We start from the raw sequence: 23,874 nt of genomic DNA on the forward strand, positions 1-23,874 counted from the left end.
ACCAATCCGTTTAGGAGGGAGGTGGCTGGGATTACATGACTTCTCTCTGTGTTCTTAACCAGAGGTTCACGGACGGACTTGAGAGGGTCTGAGAACCTCTGAAATCATCTATGAAAATGTATACACGTGGCCGTGTGTGTTTTCTGGGGAGAGAGTCCATGGTATTCATCAGAATCTCCAAGAGCTCTATGACCTAAAAAGTTCAAGGATCCCTACGTATACTTTCTTGGGATTTTTCTTCTTACTAAGTAAGAAATGGGCCTAACATTCTGACATCGTGAAAAGTATCCCTTCAAATACATTGAAAAACGATTTGAGCCAGAAACAATCAGGATGGCTCCCATTCATCCGAATTCTCCTCCACCTCCTCCAACCTATCGACTCACCAAGCCTACCCCTCTTCCTTAGAGACCGAGAGCACCCGTTCCTCCCAAGTCCTCTGCTTTTCCCATAAATAAAGTCTAGTTAAAAAGTAGCTGAAAGCTGAGTTTCTATTTTTTAACTTTTCTTGAGGAATGCTGCCTGTCTCCCCACTCCTACTCCATTCCTGGCCATGAACATGTGTTTGCTGATTCATCAGGCTGCCTGGAATCGTAGGTCCTCAGAACGAGACGCGCCCTGAGAAGTCAGTTTCGTTAGGTTGTCGCAACTGGGGGACTCACCCCCAAAAGATCATATCAGAATATTCAAGGGCTTAGGAGATTTTAAAAATATATTTAATATTATGATATTTTTATAAATATAACACAGAAATTGTTTTTCTAATAAAGATCATTGAAAGTAAAACTTGAGAAACATTTTTGTTAAGTGGGATTACATGGAAGATCAATTTAGCAGGAGTAGGAACAGATATACTAAGGCTTGAAGCTTACGTAACTTGGAAAGCCTCCTTTAAAAAAGAATATGAAATTACAAAAAAAAATTTACCTACAAAAGTGAGTACTTATTTAGAATGAGAAAAAATTTTTAAAGCTGGCAGATAACATCAACATCAAAATCCCAAAAGGTAACATTTATTTATTGTTACTATCATTAATTAACTATTGACCCATTTTTATAACATTTTCCCCTGCATCTTTGGCTGCTTTTGCTTTGCCTGTTCCTCTGACAATAATTTAATAAGATCATTTCCCATAAAGAGAATAGAATGAATATTGATTTAACATGACTGGTTGAAAATTGTTTTTAATTATATTCTAGTTATGGGGCCGGCCCGGTGGCACAGCAGTTAAGTTTGCACGTTCCACTTCGGTGGCCTGGGGTTCGCTGGTTCAGATCCCGGGTGCGGACATGGCACTGCTTGACAAGCCATGCTGTGGTAGGCGTCCCACACATAAAGTAGAGGAAGATGGGCATGGATGTTAGCTCAGGGCCAGTCTTCCTCAGCAAAAAGAGGAGGATTGGCAGCAGATGTTAGCTCAGGGCTAATCTTCCTCAAAAAAAAAAAAAAAAGGTTAATTCTATTCTAGTTTTATTAATAGCTTAGGCAAATTTCTTTCTGCACATCTATAACTTTTTCAGCAGTTTCTTGAGAAATTTCTTTTCTCCTTGTGGCAAGTCCTAGGACGCCAGCCCTTGATCTCCCTCCACACGTCTCAGCCCTCTCCCCCAGCTTCCTGCAAGTTCTCTGGCATGAGATGGGCCCCAGTCAGGGAATTGTGGACTCTCCTTTGGATGTCTTCTTTTGGGGTCACATTAAGATCTGGATGCTTGTTGAGTCCCCCGGGGGGAGGTGGCCATGGGGCTGGGTGGCCTGTAGTCCTCCTAACAGGCACCCAGGACCAGTATCAGGGCATGCAGGGTCCCACCCTCCCAGGTCGGGGATGGCCCCAAGCCACAGCGGGCTGGGCAGGGCTGCTTCCTCCCTGGCAGCCTCCGCTTCATTTGCTTCTAAAGCAAATCTGGTTCACTCTGGGCTTAAATGAGAAGTCCTCAGACATTTTGGTCTTAAGAAGCTTCTTTACTCTTGAAAATTATTGAAAACCCCAAAGAGCTTTTGTTTATGTATTGGTATTTACTATATTAAAAATTAAAACTGAGGAACTTAAAAAGGTTATTTATTAATCCATCTAGGAATAACAATAATTAACCTATTACATGTCAGCATAAATAACATTTTTCAATGGAAAATAACCATATTATCCAAATAAAAAAATTAGTGAGAAGAGTGAAATGTCACTCTTTTTACATTCTTTGCAAATCGCTTTAATGTTTGACCCACTAGAAGATAGCTGGATTCTATCTTCTGCACTCTGTTCTTTGTGATCTGTGGTTTTGTTTGAACTATATGGAGAAAATATAGATGGAGGAAGTACTTTGATGCTCTTTTCAGAGAATTGTGGAGATTCTTTAAAACCTCACGAAAGTTCCACAAGTGGTAGTTTCTCAAACATCAGTTACAATGTTGAGTGTGAAGCCACACCAATGACCTCTTTCATACTCTATGTGAAAATCCCGTGGCCTGTGTTACACTTTGAAATAAATCTTTTACCATCATTTTGAACTATCAGGCATTAGTCATTTGGAAAATATTAGCTCACTGAGTTATGCAGATCTTACGAATGATGTCAAGATACAGTACATTATCCAATATCAAAATCACATTTGTCAATATCACCAGCATCTCATCAAAGCCTCTAAGAATCGGGAAGCTAATGAGCTCACAGTAGCAGATGCAAGTTTTCCAAACTTCCAATTTTCACTTGAAAGCTTGAGTTTTATCGTTGGCAACAAATTCTGTCAGTTATTCTCCTTGAAATGACAAGCTAACTTTGTTCTTTTTTTAAGAAAACGTCTGCCAAATATCCAAGTCTGAGTAACCGTTGTTCGTCTGTCAGTGGTTCTTTCAAGTAGAAATGATGTTGCGTGAAAAAAGTGGCTAATTCAGCTCACAAAAACAATTGTAGGGTGCTTTTCCTGGAGGTGACCATCGCCACTTTACACAGCACAGGGCTTTATGTGTTTGTGTACTTCCCATTTCGTCACACAGATGTACAAAAGATGTGTACTCAAGGCCAAGATTTAATAAAACTGACATTTTTTACTGCTTCATTAAAGATGACCTGAAGTGAAACTGGCTTAAAAAAATTTTTTTTTATTACGGTGAGTGTGTGGCAGTGAAGAATTCAATGACGGCTTAGTACAGGTCAGTGCCACTGCCTTGATTCATGCTAGGGCAGCGATGGTTTCACACACTAATGCTTTTGCACCATTAGCGCAAATGTCAGCCAGTAAAAAAGGCAAATAATGTCTTGAATTTTTATGAAAATGGTTTTGACCTCTTGGACCCCTAGAAGCATCTTAGGGACCCCCAGGGGTTCCATGGAACACACCTTGAGAATTGCTGGTTTCTGTGCCAGAGTCTTTCTCAGTGCATTACATCATGTGTTGGCTGGGGAAAGTGGAGGGCAAGGGAGGGGAGGGTTGTACATCCAAATCTTCTTGGAAACATTGACCTAACCCAATACTGTTGTTGTAAAGATGAAGAAATGGAGGCATAGTGAGATTCATTCCAAGTCATCTACCTCTGTCATGGTAGAGCCAGGGTCAGTGACACACACAATGACTATGTAAGCCTCTGTCAAGTTAGGTGTGTCATATCTCCTAAATTCTCTTATAAATATTCACCTTATTTTGTGCCAGGTACAGTGGTAGGGAATTGAAGATATGAAATCAAATGACGTTTTCCTGACCTCTGGGCCTCTGTAGTCTAGAAAGCATGCAGACAGGTAAATCAAAGCCTACAGTGCAGCCGGTGCCAAGAAAGGTAAATGTGGTGAGCCTCTGGGCTCAGAGGAGGGATGCTGAATCTGATTGCTGCTCAGAATGACAGTAGCCAGTGACTTTTAGGCTGAGTTGGGAAGGAGGAACAAGACATTGCCAGATAAGAGGGAGTGAAGGCCCTTCCCATGGAGGGAGAGTCTTTGGGAAGGCAGGGAGGAAGCAACTGGCATGGCAGGAACTTTGAGGAGCTAGAGGAACGGGTGGCGGAGATGGTTGGAGGTGAGAGGGGAAGACTCAGGGGCTATGTCATGGGGGACTGTACGTGTGAACCCAAGAAGTCTGGACTTATGAAAGTCTTGGGGAGCTGGAGAAGCCGGCTGGAGGACTAGCTAGAATGATGACGGGCTGGTGCTTCTTCCGAATACCAGATGGTCATGACACCAGGACAAGCTCTTTGACTCTCAGGGCCTCACCTCCCCCAACCACACCTCGAGTCACATGATAACACACAAGTTTGTTATATGAATTCCTGCCTACCATAAGGGAGCTCTTGAAGGAACAATTTCCCATGCCTTAGAATTAATCCCATTTTCTTGGCCTGAAACTTGCTACAAAGTGCTATTTATTTTTCCTGTGGGCTTTATGGCTCACTCCGGACTCTTAGAAACCATTACGTCAGTTTAGTAATGTTGAACAATGTAAGATCTATAATTTGTAATCTGTTGCCTTGCCAGACTGAATCCTAGAAAGTATTTCTGAGCAGGGGTTTCCAAACCTGGAGAGTCATCTGAGACAAGTGGTTAAAAAAGTACCGATTTCCAGGCACCGCCTCCAGGGCCCGGGAATCTGTATGTTTATTTTGCTCCCCAAGTTCTTCTGGAACAGACAGCCTGGCCCTGATTTTCTGCCCAGACATTTTGGGTATCACAAATTGGAACCATCTAAAGAGGAACATACATTTAATCGCTGACTGTTCCAGGTAAATGTTGATTCGTCAGATCACTTACGCGCTGTGTGTTACACGGCCACTTATGTGGTTGGTATTTTTCATGTTACGTGAAGTGTGCTCCTCCTTGTGCGAGCTGGAAACATTGAACTTTTACTTCATTTCTCACATTTGTTGCTTTTCCACCCCCCGACTTCTTCAAAATGTTTTCTGATGGCCATTTTTCTCTCCTTCCTTTCTTCTTACTAGAGCCTTTACCATCACACTAGAAAGATATCAATCATTTTATTTATTTTATTCTTGGTGAGCATATTGCTTCACTAAAGCAGTTTGAATGACTATATATGCGAGTGTGCACTGATTCTGTGGGAAGTGTTACATGCAAGAGCATGGAGATCAATAAACAAGGCTGACAATTCCTGTGTAATCATAACAGTCTGGGCATGTCTGGCATCCCAGAAATGTGCAACATATATATAAACCAAATAAATCTTTGACACTAAATTATTATGAGTTCAGCCTACAGGAAAGAAGACACTGCCAGACCCCGCCAGGGATGAACGGGTAGTCCCATCAGAGGCCTGCCAAGTGCCACAGAGTTTCCTACATTTCCAAGGGTCCTGGAGATAACATAATCCTTCTGGGGCCTTCAGAACAAATTAGGACAACATGTCAAGTTTGAAATTGGGTCTTGCCCATCGTGTTCAATTTTGCTCATAGGCACAGATGCACGGCACGCGTTTTCACAAAGGCCCACAGGCCCTGGGGAGATGGGTGGAGGGTGATGCCAACGTGGCAGCAAGCACCTACTCAAGGGAGTGATGCTGGTTCAGATCCCTCTTCTGCCCCGGGCCCCACATCTTGCTCCTCTGAGCAGCTGCATCTGATGATGCTCGGAGACCTCTGTACAGACATGAGCCCAAACAGGAAATTTCACAAGGGAGTGAAACTCAGAGAGCCTCTAGTTCAGTGGCGTTCAACTGGAGGGACCGGGCCCTGGGGCTTTTAGAGATCCCCAGTGAATGCGTGTGCATGGGGAGGGAGGCATGGATTTAAAAAAAAGTTGAGGAATCCTGATCTCACCAACCACCTCTGATACTTTACAGACAAGGACGTGGAGGCCCAAAGAGGGGAAGTGAATTTCCCTGGGAGCTCATTCATGTCAGGGATAGGCCTGGAACCGGAGTCCCCTGACCACCAGCCCCAGCCACCCCCCAGTATGTTCTCATGATTATTACAGTTCCTCCTCCCATATCTGTGGGGTTCTCATTTTCTCCAAGCTCTTTCACTTTGGTTACCCTCTTTTACCCTCATCAACACTCTTGTCAGAAATGGGGCACAGGTATTATACACTTGATCTTAGACAAAAGGCCGAGAAGCGATAGCTGCACAGGTATTATTACCCCACTTTACAGTAAGGAAACTAAATTCCAGGTAGATAAAGGGGTATTTAGCCCAGAAAAAAATATAAAGATTTAGGAATGAATAAGAATCTTCAAATGTTACTGGGCTGGTCCCTGGAGGAGGGACCAGCCCAGTCTGCATTTCCCCCATTGGCAGAACTAAGGCCAGTAAGTGAAACTACTCGGCAAGATGCAGGAGCTATGTGGGCTTCAGAGCTCAGAGCCCAGATCCTTCACTTGTCAACTGGGTGATCCTGGCAAGACGCTTAACCTCTCTGAGCATCAATTTTCTCAATAGCAAAAGGGATGATCAGAAATAATCTGTGGCCAAAAGCAGAGCCTCAATAAATAAAAGGTATTATTAGGGCCCCAAAATAGGTTTCAGTTCTACATAAGAAAGAACTTTCTAGGGGCCGGCCCAGTGGCGCAGCGGTTAAGTGTGCACGTTCCACTTCAGCGGCCCAGGGTTCGCCAGTTCGGATCCCGGGTGCAGACATGGCACCACTTGGCAAGCCATGCTGTGGTAGGCATCCCACGTATAAAGTAGAGGAAGATGAGCACGGATGTTAGCTCAGGGCCAGTCTTCCTAAGCAAGAAGAGGAGGATTGGCAGCAGTTGGCTCAGGGATAATCTTCCTCAAAAAAATAAAAAGAAAGAAAGAACTTTCCATCAAATAGAGCAGTCTGTAAGTGCAATGCACTGTCTTGCAGAGGAGTGAGCTTCTTGTCACTGGAAGCATTCAAGACGAAACTGGAAGATCAGCAGTCAGAGGTAATATAGCGTGGCAAATTGGACAATGAGGAAATTTTATACCTTTCCCAATTCCAAGATTCTATGGTGTGTTCTGGGATAAACTCAAATGTTCTGTACAGTTTTCTTCTATATTCTTCAAACATGCTTTCTGCTGCCTCAGAGCCTATTCTCTCTGTGCAGAACGCTCTTTTTTGCCCACCCATGCTTCAGACTCAGTTAAACCTCCCTTTCCTAGGGAAGTATTCCCTGACCAGCCTCCTTCCCCCAGAATTGACTGAATTGCTAACTGCATTTTAGTGATTCACACAAGGACCAAGCCAAGAGTGCAAGCCTTCTAAATCCCAGGTGAAGGCTCTTTTCACCGGCTTTGGTGAGCTGTTGCAAGACTAAAGTCCAACACAGCCATCACATTGCAAAATGTGAGATACTCAAGCAGCTCCCCTACCTGCTTCAGACCACAAGGCTCCACAACCACTGAGTTCTAAGTTCACTACCATGTATTAGGTTTTTAGCATGTGCCAAGTATAGTGCCACTTGCTTGGGGTCTAAAGATAAAAATAAGTCACAGTATCCATGCTGGAGGAGTCCAGTCTAGGGGGTAAGACCAATAATCTTGACATAAATTGGAGAAACACATAGCCGTCCGTGGGCACTTGAGAGGGGAGCTCTTGGCCCAAACTGGGGTCCAGGGAAGGCTTCTTGGAGGAGTTGACACCCAGACACTCTAGTGTTTTCCATTCCTTATGATCAGGAGAGTTCTTGCTATATTCAATCTTGGTGGGTCAGGGGATAAATTCCTGGGGCAGAACTCCGGTGGCTGGGTTTTCATACACCGTGGTTTATCTTTCAGAGCTTCTGCAGAAGTGCAAGATGCCTTCATGACTTACACCGTCTATGATGACGCCATCACCATGAAGCTCATCCAAGAGGCCTGCAAGGCTCTAGGTGGGTATGAAAGGAACTTGTTTTGGTTTCCCAGGGCTCCCGTGACAAAGGACAATCAGTACTCATTATTTGCCATAGTTCAGTTCTATAAAGTCTATGCAAACACTGAATTTGCGAATACTGGGCCATCGCTCCTAGGGGAAATACAGGGCCGGGTTCCTGAGAGCCTCTGGTCACAACATTTTCATAAATACATAACCTCATATTGTGTGTGTTTCTGTAAAGGCGCCTTATTTAATATATATTATTAGTCATTAACATTAAACTCATGGCCAACAGCACTACTGCTCATGCCTGCGAGAAGCTTATCTAACACCTGTATTTTCTCTGTGAGGCACATCACGACCGCACACCGAGGGACACTAGACAACACTTCAGGCCTATGCCTGGGGGCATTTTAAACAGTAGAATCACCAAAGTACAAACATGCAGAAACGTGACACTAAATAGATGGCAAAAAGGATGCTAGTTTATAGTATGAGAACTGAAACAGGAACACAGAGCGTTTCCTTGTTTGACCTTAGCTAGAAACATCGTGCTGGGCGACTCCGAGTTTTTGCTCTTCTGAACATGTCCATGAATGACTGGGAAAGCTCTGTGAGTGTTGATTTTGGGATTACAAATATATTTTGGCAAGTAGGTGAATTTGCAAATACAGACTGCGAATAATGAGGTTTGACTGTACCACAAAATGGGCAGCTGAAAACAACAGGAACTTATTCTCTCAGAGTTCGGGGGCTGGAAGTCTGAAATCAAGTTGCTGGCAGCTGCTCCCTCTGAAGGCTATAGTGAAGACTCCTTCCTCTTCCAGGTCCTGGTGGTCCCAGGTGTTCCTTGTGGTGGCATAACTCCAGTCTCGGCTTCCGTCTTCACATGGCCGTCTTCCTCCTGTGTGTCTGTGTCTCTGTGTCCAAATTTCCCACTTCTTATAAGGATCCCAGTCATATTGGATTTAGGGCCCACCCTAAACCAGTAATCCATCCTTTCCCTTTGAGTAGTCTTAGGCTTCTTACAGACAAAAGTTGTAAGCATCACTTTTAGTTTCATCATCAGCGCCACCAGCGTCATGTTTGGCCTTGATGTTGACTTTGACAGGTGCTATAATACCTTTGAAATGGATCATCGTGATTACATCTGGGTATCAGGAAGAACAGCACTGAGCATTCCCTTACGTCAACCCTACTTGTGTTTATCTGGAAATGGACGTGGTGTACTTTGTGAGGTGCTGAGGGCCCTTCTCCCTGATCTGCTCTGCCATGGAACATCTTCCCGTCTGCCTAAACACTAAAATGCCATGGAAGGTGTCATAATGGGGGGGCCCACATATGGATGGTTCCACTTACAGTGCACATGTACTCCCAGAATGATTTCTCCCATGGACGTATCAGCAAAAGATGATTAATTGTTTTAACCTGATCACCCCTCAGGTCCCAGGAGGGAGAGCTACGGGAAAAAGACAGAATTTAGCTTCGCCTCTTTCTAGTTTAATGACCCAGGACAAGTTACTTACTCCGTCATAATTTTCCCACTGGTCAAATTATGAGAATAATAATAATATCTATGCTTCAGAGTTGTTCTGAGGATTAAATGAGATATTGTATGTGAAAATATCAAATGTGGTATCTGGCATATAATAAGCTCTCAAAAAATATTTTCTTCCTTCCTTCCTTCCCTCCGTATTAATTTCCTAGGGCTGCCATAAGAAAGTACTATAAATCAGGCAGCTTCAAACAACAGAAATTTATCTCTCACAGTTTTATGTCCTCATAGTGGAGGCTAGAAGTTCACTGTCAACGTGTCAGCAGGGTTAACTTCTTCCAGAGGCTCTGAGGGAGAACCTGTCCCGTGCCTCTCTCCTGGCTTCTGTCGGTTGCTGGCAATCCTTGGCTTGTAGCCTCGTCACTCCCATCTCTGCCTCCATCTTCACATGGCCTTCTTCCCTGTGTGTCTTCACACAGCCTTCTTACAAGGACACGTCATTGGATTAGGGCCCACCCTAACCCAGCAGGACCTTATCTTGATTTAAGTAGTTATAGTGGCAAAGACCCCATTTTCAAATAACGTGACATTTGGAGGTTCAAGGTGGACATGGATCTTGGGGGGGACACTATTCAGCTCAGTACACCCTCCTTTCCTTTAACCTTCCTTCTCACCAGCATTGAGCACGCAATGAGCTGGGGCCTGGAGAGGCAGGAGGGGCAGGTGGCCTCCACTGTCTAGACTCTCGGGGGCTGCATGCAGGAAGCAGAGGAGGCCCCTCTGGTACTTCCAGGCTCTTTGACGACATCACTCTTTCGGTCCCAGTTGAGCTTTCTTTGCCCATTCCTCATGGGCAGCGTGGCTTTGGGTCACTCTGAGATGGCATTTAGGGATTACTGCAGGTAGACTCTGCGTCAGCATCCTCTCCTGGCACCTGAGAGCTTGGGGCAGATTGTTGGCAGTGTGGGTGAAGCCTGGGAGCTCAGGGCCTTCTGGCTGGTTCCTGTGCAGCCCACGGAGGATCAGGCGGCAGGGGCTGTGGTTTCCAGCTGTTTTTCAAGCTGGTTTTCACAGTGTCTCTGAGGGCCAAGCAATTGAGTGCTGTCCTTGGGAGCTCTTCCTGAGGTGGTTACAGGTTAAAGCCAGCCCCACGCACCCAATAACCAGCCCCGCAGGTGTGCTTGACAACACACCCGGGCAGCTGCCTAACGTAATCCAGTAGGGACAGGTGGCTTCTCCAGAGTGCAGCTGTGATGTGTAATGTGCCTGTGTCAAGTGAGGCATCAAGCTTATTTCCTTTTCCTTTGAATTTCAGAGAAATTCTCTGATTTTTAAAAAAACTGTGCCAGCTTTAAGCCCATGCACCTGGATCTGGTAGAAAAGAAAGCTTTTCCCTTGATTTTCCCATGGCAGTTCCACATCTGCGACTCTCCTCGTGTTCCTGGTCATCTCCTGGATACAGAAAACCTTCCAGGCATCTGCATCTGGGAGAAGCCCCAAGTCTCTGCAAGGCCGGGAGGGGGATGCCGTTGAAGCCTGGGGAGCTGAGCGTGCATGATGCGCAGAGCCTCTCCAGCAAGGGGCAGTCACCTGCTGTCCCTGCCAACTCCAGGCCACCTGCTGCCCCTGGCTCATCTGGCTGCTCCAGTCTGTCTTGGAGCCACAGAGCCAAGCAGGGGTCAGAGGTGCCAAGGAGGGCTGGCAGGATGACGGCGATTGGAGTAAGGAGGAATCTGGGGCACCAACTGGTCTTTAACTTTCAACCAGATATGTGTTGGCCCTTAGTCACTTGCCGCCCACACCTCCTAATAAGATTCGACAAGGTTGTTTCTGAGACTGGAAATAAGGCGCAGAGAAAGAAATGTTTGTTTGCTCCTTCAGCTCCGGGAACTTGGGCTGTAAGAGCAGCGCATCTCCCAGTGCCTTCTGAAGCCAGTGCTCAGCCTCCCTCCGCAGGGACCCTTTGAGGGAGGATGCCGGTGACGGGCAGACAGGGCTCATGTGGCCTCCCATCAGTGGCAGCTGGGATTTTCCTTACCCACTGCCCTTTCAAAGATGCCCACAGAGAGAATTTCTAGGAAAAAGCTGGGCCGGGACCTAGGCAGGGTCAGTGGCACCTGCAAACCCACCCCTACCCTGTCCAGCCTGTTTGGGGGACGCCTAGACCTCTTTGTCTCCCCTTTAGCTGATGCCAGGAGCGTGGGCATCAGAAAGAAATGCAGGGGCAGTTGGGATTTCTCGGCAGGAGTCTGACCCCAGGGTGTGTGCTCTTTATAGGGCTGTGCTGCACCAGGGGGCTGGGAGCCCGGAGACCTGCCTTCTGGACTCAGCTCTGCTCCTAAGCATCCACCTTCCTGCTCCACGCATGGCAGCACCCCTGCAGCAGAGCGAAACCTCCCAGGCCCCTTATTTGACACAACTACCAAGAGATTTATGATCTTAAACGCTGCTTTTTAATATTGTAAAATATGTGATATTGATATTAAATATGCCTTTCAAACCCAACAGGCAGACCATCCCTTATTCTAGCTTGCGCTCCCCCGCGTATGCAGGGCCTGGATGCGGTCCCTCCAGCTGACGGTTCTGTGATGCTGAGAGAGGGCTGCTGGCCCACAGGCACGTCTGAGAGTGACAACTGCCTCCTTTCTTCCAGCTGAGTAGGAGGGGCATCCAGTTACTCTCCCTCCACAGAAAGAGTAAAAATCATTAGGTGGGAATTCTGTACTGAGAGGTGACTATTTAGATTTGATCTGAAAAGCTGGAATTTTGACAGAGCCTGGAAAATAAAAGAGCGAAAAGGCTTGGATTGGGTGGTGGAATAAACCCTTCCTTCAGTCTTTTCTTGATTTTGTTTCAAGAGACCCCAGCAGCAGGAGGGTATCGCAGCTGTATCGTGCGGTGTCAGTTTGGTTCTGAGCTCTCTGCCGAAGGGCGTCTTGTCATCATTCTAGAATGAGCGCCAGGGATTGGATTCATCTCTGTGATGCCAGCTGTGTGACCTTAGGCCAGTGACAGAATTTCACGGAGAGTTAATCTCCTCAAAAATACTTGCTTCAAAGGGTCATAAGAAGGAAGGAGTTAAATCAGGTGACAACTGTAAGGAGCTTGGCAACATGTATGGCACACAGTGGGTGCTCAGCAAATGTGAACAGGATAGTGAATCTGAAGGGGAGGCGGGGGATTTCTATGTTTTGTACCTCTGGCTGTTGTCCCTTAAAAGTAGAGGCAAGCTTTGCTGTTCACCTTGAACGGCTGTGGTATAAAACACTGTCTGAGCCCTTTTAGTGGTAGTTGGCAAACTACAAACAGCCCATGGGCCAAATCTGGCCCCTTGCCTATTTTTGTAAAGAAAGTTTTACTGGAAGACAGCTATGCTCACTCGTTTACATATTGTCTATGGCTGCTTTCGTGTTGTAATGGCAGAGTTGAGTAACTGGGACAGAGGCTGTATGACCTGCAAAACTGACAATATTTGCTATACCCTTTACAGAAAAAGTTTTGTCATCTCATGCTCTAGAGAATGGATCTTTTTTTTTTTTAAAGATTGGCACCTGAGCTAACAACTGTTGCAAATCTTCTTTTTTTCCTCCTTCTTCTTCTCCCCAAATCCCCCCAGTACATAGTTGTATATTTTAGTTGTGGGTCCTTCTAGTTGTGGTATGTGGGATGCCACCTCAACATGGCCTGATGAGCAGCGTCATGTCTGCGCCCAGGATCTGAACCGGCGAAACCCCTGGCCGCCAAAGCAGAGCGCACAAACTTAACCACTCGGCCACGGAGCAGACGAGTACAGGAACTCTAATAAGTTTTTAGATCTCCAGAAAGAAATATTGCCTATGTCTAATATCACACGCAGACCGTTTTTTAACAGTGTGTAGCAGAGAGATGCCATCACACACTCGCCCTAACGCATTCACAGTTCCAAAACAACCGATACATTTAGAGGCAGCAACGAGTTTATAGATCAAGATGCGGGGCTTTCTACCAAAAGCCAAAGTATATCACTGTGATTTCTTTCTGTCTCACTTCTTGTTGTTTATCACAACAACACCTCTTGCCTTATACCTGAAAGGGTGTTTAAGTATGGCAAGTGCATTTTCAATTAAAAAGTTGGGATGCAAAATCGAGTAAACACATGCATGTGTCTTAGAATCAGGGTGGCCCTGGGAAGCATGGGCAGAGTGGTCTCTCTCTCTCTCTCCATACATATATATCTCCCATGAGTCAGAGAGAGCAAGGCCCTGCCAGGAGGAAGTCTGCTGGAAGGACATTTCACTGTTTCACAAAATACACTGGTCACTTGAGAAGAACTCCTCCCTTAGACAAAGAGAAAAGCATGCTCAGCTACCACTAGTCAGTGCTTTGCCCTCCAGTGGGCTCCAGAATGCAATTTTCCTACCTTTAAGCAATTGTTGGGACTCTTCCAGACCGCTCTGCCACCGCATAGCTCTGTGCTTTCTAATTAGCATAATTCAGGATGGGACCAGATGGCGGGTTGAGCATTGCATAAGGAATTGTTCTGTATATGAATAAGTGCCTACTTAGTGTGTAAGTGGGTTATTAACGATCTGAAGTGACAAAATTCAAAACAACACACAACAGCCATTTGGCACAGCTGTGTCCGTCTAGACTTCGCTTGCTGAGAAACCAAGAGCAAAATGCGTTTCAACAGTTAGCCATCAGCAAATGCCAACCAGCCTTCTCTGCACCTACCTCTTTAAAAACAAGAGTAACAGGATAAAATTGGTGAAGTCCTGAAATCAGGCATTGTAATAGTTGCTCTTCACCATGACCCCCTGAGGTGGGACAAGTAACCCAGGCCACGGGACCAACTGAAAAAAGAAGACTTGAACTCAGGTGTCCTGACTTGGAGGCCGGTGCTGAAGGCCGTGGGCCGAAGGGGCTGTTGACTGGTTGGGCACAAGGTCTCTAGCAAGGGCTTTGGGATCAGACAGACCTGGGTGAGCCTTACGTCTAAGAATGTAACCTGAGTCAAATTCCCCACTGCTAAATGGCAATGATATCCACAGCACCAGCCTCAGAGTCTTGTCCTAAAGGTGAAATCCAATAATATGAGCAAAGTCCATAGCACAGAGTGGGTAGTCAACAAAGCAATCCCCTCGCCCTGTCCCTCTCCCCCGACCCCGCCCAGTAGACGCTTGGTTGGGCTGACTTCTCTGTTCTGAAGTTTGCGGGGAAGCCGGGAGCTTCCTACCTACCGGGTTTGAGTGAGATTGCTTCACCCCTGCAGAGGACCTCCCACTGAGCCACCTTAACTCCCCAGCCCCTTCTTCTCTGTGCCCTGATAGACTTACTGCTACACCTGGAACCCAACCCTCCCAATTTAGAATCTGTTTCCTCCTGGCAACTGATGATGCCAACGTGGGTAGCTGTTCCTCTCTTTTTAAACTCCTCTTTCTCCTACTCACAAAGGATGTCTCCGTCCATGATCTCATGCCTGACTTGAGCAATACCGTTTGAGAAGGAGAGTGCTCTGGATGAGCGGCTCTTTCCAGGTATCCGAAGCTTATTCCTTTGGATACGAAAGCCTTAAAAAAAACTTACCTATTTTCAATAGAAAACTTTAAAAAATGTACTGCATATACTTCCCTGTCTTGTGGAAGAGCGTATGTTTTCTGGGTACCTTAGGTGGGCCACCTTGAGGAATAGTTCTTGTCCCCTGTATCTGGGTGATGGGAGGTGGGCAGCGGTCATGGGAAGTTCATCAGCCCTGAGTGGACCCTTCGCTCAGGAGGCCCCGCGTCGGTGACTGTGGCTTGGCGTCATCCCTCTGCCAGGGTTTAGCAGGCATCCTGTCCTCTGCCCTGGACAGCCCACCTCTGCTCTTTCCAGTCCCTTGAGCTATCACCCAGCAAGAAGTAAACATTTCCTGGTGACGCCAAAAAGCCAAGCTCGTTAATCCACGAAGTTTGAGTTTATACATCATTCCAATCAAAAAGCTTCTTAGAAGGCTCCACACCTCTCCTGGAAAACTAAGCATAGATGCTTTATGACTATTATTTTCCTGCCAACAAAGAAGTCTTCTATTTAAAAAAAGTTTTTTTAATAGATTTTTTCACACATGCACAAAAGTAGAGAGAATTGTATACTGAAGCCCACATATCCTTCACTCAGCTTCAATAATTACTAATATTTTGCCAATCTTGTTTCATCTCTCTGGTCCCTCCACCCTTTTTCTGGTTTTGTTTTTGCTGGAATGTCTTAAAGCAAATCTCTGGTTTCCCCTAATTTTACTCATAAATATTTCAGTATGAGTCTCTAACAAGATAAAGACATTTTAAGACATAATCATAATGCCTTGATTATACCCAACAAAATTCATAATATTACAGAGGCCCAGAATCCAGCTGTATCTCGGCTGGCCATGGATAAATGTGGTCTTTGTGGTCTTATTATATTAGATTTCTTAGGGTCTTTTCAGGACAATAGCAAAAACTTTTTACTTTGACATAATTTCAAACTCACAGAAATTTTGTGAGAATAGTACAAAGAATTCCCATGCTCTTCGTCCATAGTTCCCGAATGTTAACATTTTACTATATTGGCTCCATCCTTCTCTCTATATCTACATCTATAATTTTTTTCCTGAATTGTGAGTATGTTGCAGACACGATGTCTCTTTATCCCAAAAAATTCTCTTACATAACTACAGTACAACCATCAAACTCAGGAAATGAACATTGATATAATGCTATTATCTAATCTACAGACTTTATGGAGATTTTTCCAGTTGTCTCAACATTTCCTTTAGAACAAAGGAAAACCCTGGATCGTGTCAGTTCTTTGACTCTTTGGTCTTCTGTAGTCTGGAACAGTCTCTGAGTCTCTCTTTGTGTTTTATAACGTTGATATGTTTGGAAAGTTCTTGTCGGCTATTTTGTAGAATGCCCCTCAACTCAGCTTTAGCCCATATTTCCTCATGATTCAATTCAGGTTATGCTTTCTTGGCAGGAAGCCCACAGAAGTGATGTTTTGTCCTTCTCGATTCATCATATCAGGAGGCATATTATGTCAATTTGCCCGTTATTGGTGTTAACCTTGATTACTTGGTTAAGGGGGAAATCTGCTGGGTTTCTTCATTGTAAAGTTCCTCTTTTTCCCTTTGTCATTAGGATCTTGTGAGAAAATATTTTCAGACTATGTAAATATCTTCTTGCTCCTCAAACTCCTTCTTCCCTAATTTTAGTATTCTTTGGTGATTCTTGCCTGAATCAACAATTATGATGGTGGTCAAGTGGTGATTTTTCTAAGTATATCATTCCTTTTATATTTATTAGTTGGATTTCTACTATAAGAAAGAATTTTCCCATCTCCTATTTATTTATGTGTATCAATGTGAACCCTTGATTCTTATTTTTTAATAGGTTGGAAGCCTTTACTTTCATTATTTTTGATATTCAAATTTTCCAAGATGTAGCCAGTGCCCTTCCAAACTGCCCCCTGTGTCCTTTTGACGCGTCCCTATCATTGTTTGGTCACTTCTTCACTTTCTGGCGTGATGAGAGGTTATAAACTCATCTCATCCTTTCTATGCACCAGGCTTGAAATTTGCCATTTCTCCAAGGAAGCCTGAACACACACACACACGCACAAACAGCGCCCTCTCTCTCTCTCTCCATCCATTTCTCTCTCTAAAACCATGATGGGTTTTGTGGTCTTATTATGGTAGATTTCCTAATCTGCACCACAGCCTTCATTCTGTTCCTCCCCTTTCCATAACTGTAATTCCTCCTCACACAGCAAGAAATCTGGTTCCCATTATGTACAATGTATTTACTTATATGCTTAATCCTCGAATCTTCAGAAAGTCATTTCAGAGTTGCTCACCCACACCGCTGTGCAAAGGAAGCCTGCTAACTGCAGTTAAATATTTATTTAAAGTCCTTTTTGTCTTTAGCCTGAGGACAAAGCCGTCGAAATATTATGTTCAAATGCTACTGGATTAATTTTTTTCCTGGGTAATTAGGTTATTCAAAACTGCTCTGTCGAAATATTGTTCTGTTAATCTGTTTCTGTTTGTATTCCATCTGAGGATTTTCCCTATCCTTATTGATCTTATTTATTTTCTTTATTCAAAGTATATGAGTCATTAACACGATTCCCTAAACCAGAACTATTCAAAAAGATGTGCTCAGAGCAGGGTCAGTCTCCTCCACTCCACAATTTTTCTAACCTTTCCACCTCACTCCCGCCAATGCCTGTAGGTAACCAATCTCAATAGTCCCTGGTTTATCATCCTGGTGTTTAATTTCACACAAATAAGCAGATAGATACATATTTCCTTATTTCCTCTTATTTGTTACATAAAAGATAGAATATCAAGCATACTATAGATTCTTCTTTGCACTATCAAAAGCTCTGTTAAGGAACCCACAACTTCGGTTTAGTTCTCTCTTGCATTTTCTATATATCCCTGACTCCCTGTGACTTAGAAAACTTATGGAATCCTAAGTCCACTGAGGTATACTGTACAACAAACTCAAACAGGTGGTGGTTTTAAAAAGTGACTTTTATCCTCTGCTAGACAAGCATCCTCAACCAAGAATCCTAGAAGAGGCCCCAAACCCAGCACTGAGCGAAAACACCACACACAAACCCGAGATCCATGTTCAAGCAACAGTTGTCTCAAGCCAGCCGTCCATTCCTCTTAACAGAGCTGGGTGCCCAGAAACAAAATAACCAGGGTCTGGAGCAAGCAACTTTGTGGACTTTTTGTAGGTTTACAGATTTAAAAGAACAGCCAAGTGGGCAGACTTTCTACACAAGGTGGCCACTGTCACTTTACTGTAACTGCTTGACTTGCAGATAGCCTAGTCCTCCCCAGAGAGGTCCCCTGGAGAGGGAGGCCTCTGGGATCTGTGCTTTCCTGGCAGGTCACAGGACGCACCTGCTCAGAGCTCCACCCTCCGGGATGCACAGCACAGCTGTTTTTTCTCAGCTTGAACAAGTTAGATTTAGCAAGAAGGCAGGGGTGGAAGGAGGAAAGAGGAAAGAACAATTCCACACCTGTTCATGTACTTTTCAGGAGTTCTCCTCCCAGGGACTCATAAGCTTTGGAAAGGACTTGAGTGGAATTTATTTCAGTTCCCTTGGGGGTTAGCAGGTGGCTCTTGATTGCTGTTATCCACAAGCCTGCCTGCCTCCAGCTAGCGATGGACCTACAAGCAGAGAACCCAACAGAGGCAATTAACGCAGGCTGTTACCCCCTCCCACCCTAGCCTTCCAAGCTTCCTCTAGATTCAGAAGATCTGGCTAATACGTTTTGGGGACGTATATAGAACTCACCTCTGACAAGACCAGACCTCCTCAGTGGGGATTCTCTCCTGCTCAAATTACGGAATGGTTATCTACCCGATAGTCTGGCCGTAGACAATGTGCTGCAGAGAATCCGCTGCTCAGACCATCTCAGGAAGCAAGGAGAAGCTGGAAAGCGCACAGACCTCCTTGGATCCCCTGCCACCCCCATAGGAATTGGTCATAGGAAGCTCAAGTGACATGGAAAGCCCCTTACTATGAATTCCAGTCCTGGCCAGAGCCTTATAGGATCCAAGGGTCCAGCCAAGGAATCCCATGGTTCTCCCATAAACCTGGGCATTCCAGACCTTCTCCCAGCCCCCAGGACTTGCCACAAGTCACAACGCCACCGTAAATAAGAGAATGTTTTCTCACAGATGCGCCAGGCCACCAGCATCAATGGCTTCTCTGTCTCCTGTGTCAGTGATGAAAAACCTGTCCGCATCCCCCACCTCGGGGGAGACTCCTTGTTTCTCTGACTGCTTCTCCAGAAGCTTTGGGATATGGTACAAAAAGTGCTGAATTCAGAGTTAGAGCATCTGCCACTCTGTGTGATTTGGGTCAATTCACAAAGATGACTCTCAGCCTCGGTGGGCTCACCTGTAAAAAAGAGCACATGATGGTAAGATTATCTTACAAGGTTTTGGCAAGCATTGAGTAAAATAACATTAATTAATGTGTGTTTCCGAAACTATAAAATATTCTTAAAAAAAAATGGCTGGGCCAACCCAAGTGGCCTAGTGGTTAATTTCAGCATGCTCCACTCCAGTAGCCTGGGTTTGGTTCCTGGGCACAGGACCACACCACTCATCTGTCAGTGGCCATTCTGTGGTGGTGGCTCACATAAAAAAAAAAAAGTAAGATTGACAACAGATGTTAGCCCAGGGCACATCTTCCTCAACAAAAAAAAAAAAACAAAAAACAAACACAGGCTGCCCCTCCATAAAGGAAATGATAGCACGCTGTCTATTCCAACAGTGCAGACAGGGCAGCAGCCCCACTATCACGGATTTACCCCACGTATTTATCAAGCACCTACTTTATGTCTAGCACAGAAAGCACATAGAACGAGGTCACTGCCCTTCAGAATTATCATACAGTTAGGAAGAAAAGAAAAATGCACCACTCAGGAAGAGAGAATTCAGTGTGACGTGGGATGTTGAGAGAGATCTTTATGGAGGATGCAATGTGAAAACTGCACCTCAAAAGGAAACTAGGATGTGGAGAGGACGAGAGAGAAGGGGAAGACATCGCAAGGGTTTGGTATCATCTTTTGGGTAAATCGGAATGACAGAAGTTTGTTGATATTGTTTTTTAGTGGCAGTATTAGTTATTTCTCAGAGGTAACTTTTTATTCTGCTTCAAGGCCATTGTATTTAAAGATGCCTATAAGGGGTAGGAGAGATTGCAGAGGGCCCAAAACTGCCCTGCCCAGAGCGAGCTTCATTGTGGGCGCCAGATTTGGCCATCAGAGGAATGTGAAGCTTCCTGTCCCCTTCTGGACTGTAGAGAAATTTTTGCCATGGGGGCCACAGAAAAGACCAGAGTAGGGCTGGGGGACTCATGTTTCCTGAGCACCTACCAGGTGCCAAGCCTGCACTGGGCTCCTCACCACGGCCCACTATGTGGACATTATTACTGGCATTTTACTGAGGAGAAAAGTTAAGCCTTAGAGAGAAGTTCAGGAACATCTCACACAGCCGGATTCGGACTCTGTGGAAATAAATGAAAACTGCCCGGATGAGAACACACACTTGGCAGGTGCTTATTCTGGGGGTCTGCCTGGCTTCTGCAGGTATCTCCATGGAAGCCATTCTGAAACTCTTTGGAGAATACTTCTTTAAATTCTGCAAGATGTCTGGCTATGACAGGATGTTACGGACCCTGGGAGGAAATCTCACGGAGTTTATTGAAAACCTGGATGCCCTCCACAGTTACCTCGCACTCTCTTATCAGGTAAGGCTATCTGAGTCTGGTCTTGGTGGCCCTGAGAGGAAGCAAATGTCTGTAGCCGCTCTGGGCCATCTCCTGCCTCCCCCACGAGGGCTGCAGATGCAAGGGGCCTGCGGAGTCCTTGGTACATGGTGTCAGTGGGCTGAGAAGTTCTCTGGGGAAAGGAATGGAAAATAAATACCTGTTGGTCATTTTTATAAACCGGCTGACAACAGCTGGAGAGGCTGGCTTTGTGATGGATGATGACCTATTCTGATAGGGGCTGGTGTGGGTTTGGAATGAAATCTAGAAGACTGATCACAATGGGAACAAAGGCTGGGAAACAGTCAGGTTTCAGTGGACTTATAAAATCTCTCCTCAGGTTTCCTGGCCTGGATAGAGCTGATAAATAGCTTCTGCAGCCAGATTCATTTATTCATGTATCAGAAGGAAAGACTTGACAGGGCCAAGAGCCGGAATCGGAAACCATCCAACTCTGATTAACCCACGGGGTAACTGCCTGAGGTGTTAAGAAACTAACTTCCCTACTGGGATATGTCCTTCTGGAGTTCATTCCTTGATTTTCTTGTTTGTAGAGATCATTGGAAATTCTAACGCCTAGACTCCTTTTTCTTTTTTAAAAAAGAGAATGCTTTATTGAAAAGGCAAAGTGACATTTACACATATCATAATAATAATTTATTATTTTAATGAAATAGTTTCTATTTATTTTTAGGGCCCTTTATGGTTCACTAAGCTCTTTCTTTACCATTTCTTTCTTTCTTTTTTTTTGGTGAAGAAGATTGGCCCTGAGCTAACATCTGTTGCCAACCTTCTTCTTTTTGTTTGAGGAATATTGTCACTGAGCTAACATCTGTGCCAATATTCCTCTATTTTATGTGGGATGCTGCCACAGCATGGTTTGACAAGTGGTGCTAGGTCCGCGCCCAAGGTCCAAACCTGCAAATCCCGGGCTGCTGAAACAGAGTACGTGAACTTAACCATTGTGCCACCAGGCTGGCCCCTACCATTTCTATATTTAATGGCACAACCATCCTTGAAGATTGGTTGTGCCATCTTCATGTCATGAAGATAAAATGGAATTATGTACATTAAAGAAACTCTTGAACCATAGTGCACCCTGATAGGTGTTAAATGGGAAAACTATTATTTTCTCCAGTTGTCAGATAAGGAATAAGAGGCTTGGAAACCTAACTGACTTCAAGTAGGATGAGTAGCCGGGTCTGTCCTGTTGTTATCATGTGAAATACCTAAGGATAGAGGGAGTAGAAAGAGCCCTGGCTATGGGTCAGATGGGCCTACTGTGCTGTCTAACCAGCTCTGTGACTTTCTAGCTGTGTGATCCCAGACAAGTTATTTGCCCTCTCTAGACTTCCATGTTTTTTTTACTTATTTATTTAACAAATATGTATTGAGCACCCACTATGTGTCAAGCACGTTTTCAGTCATTGGACACACACAGAGATAAAAAAGGAATAAATAGGAGAAAAAAACCCTCTCTCATAATGATGTGTGGACTAAAAGAAATCATACATGTAAAGTCTCTAGTGTTGTAATCAGTACAGAAAAGACATTTCATAAATAATAACTCCCTTCACCTTCCTTTTCTCTCTGTTCCATATGGCTAGTTTTAAAAGTAATTCATATAGCAACTTCCTTTCAAATTTCTTTGCTAAAGCACTACAATTCTGGCATAAAGAAATACAGATAGGTCACTTCAATAATTTTCCATAACTGTTTTAAAGTCTAATCTTTCATCTGAAAATTTGGGTAATATTTTAAGACACAGTTCTAGAGAAGATATTAATATTCTTCCATTCATTCATTAAATCAAAAAATATTATGGAACATCTTTTTTTTTCTTTTAGATTGTCACCTGAGCTAACATCTGCTGCCAATCTTCCTCTTTTCTTTTCTTTTTTTCCCCAAAGCCCCCTAGTACATAGTTACATATTCTAGTTGTACGTCCTTCTGGTTGTGGCATGTGGGACGCTGCCTCAGCGTGGCCTGGTGAGCAGTGCCATGTCTGCACCCAGGATCCAAACCGGCAAAACCCCAGGCTGCTGAAGCAGAGCACGTAAAATTTACCACTTGGCCACGGGGCCGGCCCCTGGAACATCTCTTATGTTCTACATATTGTCCTCAGCATATTTCTGTCTCTTTTATGGATAAGAGTGAAAGGAATTGAGGTTCTGTAGTCCCAAATCCATTGTTTTTATCCCACTCCTGCTATTCTTCTGATAATCATTCCTTCATATGCCAAAACCAGCGCTGGAGAAGCAATAGAAGAGAATGTCTCTAGGGGTGAGAACGTTTTGCATATAATGAGATAAATAAAATATGTGAATATCATAGTAGGAAAGTTGAAATAAAATACATACCGTGATAGCTATACAGTGCTTTCTACTGGGTAAAATGTTATAGATTGTCTCTTTAGGCAAAAATAAAACAAGATAATCCTGACTTTTTCTTTATGTCTGTCTCCAGTAATTTGGCTGTGGCTGAAAGTATACATTTCTGCTTATAGCTGTGCCTTCAATCTTGTTGGGTTTTAGCTAACTTTCACTGGATTCTAATTATGAGGCAGATGTTGGGCTAAGCAATTTATAAACATTGCATTATCTTATTAACACCCCTGAGATTAGCTACTCTTACTTTTCCCACTCTACCGATGAGGAAACTGAGGCCCACAAGGGTCAAATCGCCCAGGCTGTGGGGGCTGAGCTAGGACCCCACGCCAGGGGTCCCTGTCTCCAAAGACCATAGTCTGGTCTGCTTCTCACTGTCTTCGTTTTGCCCTGATTCTCCACTTTTATAAAGCCCTATTTTAATCAAGAAATAAAAGTATAGTCATGTTACTTAGAGAGTTGGAGACACTGACCAGAATTAAAGGCACCTGCTTTGCGAAGTGTCTCTGGAAGTGGGCTAGCTGGGGGCCAGGAGTGAGGGTGGAGATGGCAGCAGCAGTATGTGGATTTTCATTTTAGCCCTTCTGTACTCTGCTATTCTGTTTTCATTACATCACACAGATGTAGGATTTAGATATAATTTTTAAAAATAATTTTTAATTTCCTGTTTTACCATACGCTTTTTATATGTGCTGCCTCTAATCTTCTTTAGATTCATTCAAGATGTAAACACACATACACACAAACACATGCATTCTTTATGTATATGCTTTTGGAAAGATAAAATAAATATTTGAAAAAGAATCTCATTTTAATTAGCAACCCCTCCTGTCTCGTGGAGGAGAGCAAAGATCTGGGAAGGAACTCAGCTCCTTAATCTCTTCCCTCACTCGGACCAAAAGTCAGGGTGCTGAGCTGCCTATGAATCAAACAGGGGAGAAAATTCCTT

General features: G+C 44.4%; 1 protein-coding gene across 1 annotated transcript in view; it reads left to right on the top strand.

Moving 5' to 3' along the window:
- Positions 1-23,874, top strand: part of LOC103551994 (guanylate cyclase soluble subunit beta-2-like) — a 69,268-nt gene that overhangs the window by 10,291 nt on the left and 35,103 nt on the right. Inside the window, exon 3 of the mRNA XM_070578819.1 lies at positions 7,676-7,770. Coding sequence (XP_070434920.1) covers positions 7,676-7,770 — 95 coding nt within the window. The remainder of the gene's footprint in view (positions 1-7,675; positions 7,771-23,874) is intronic.

This window comes from Equus przewalskii, chromosome 16, assembly GCF_037783145.1.
Source record: "Equus przewalskii isolate Varuska chromosome 16, EquPr2, whole genome shotgun sequence".
In the NCBI taxonomy this organism is placed as follows: Eukaryota; Metazoa; Chordata; class Mammalia; order Perissodactyla; family Equidae; genus Equus; species Equus przewalskii.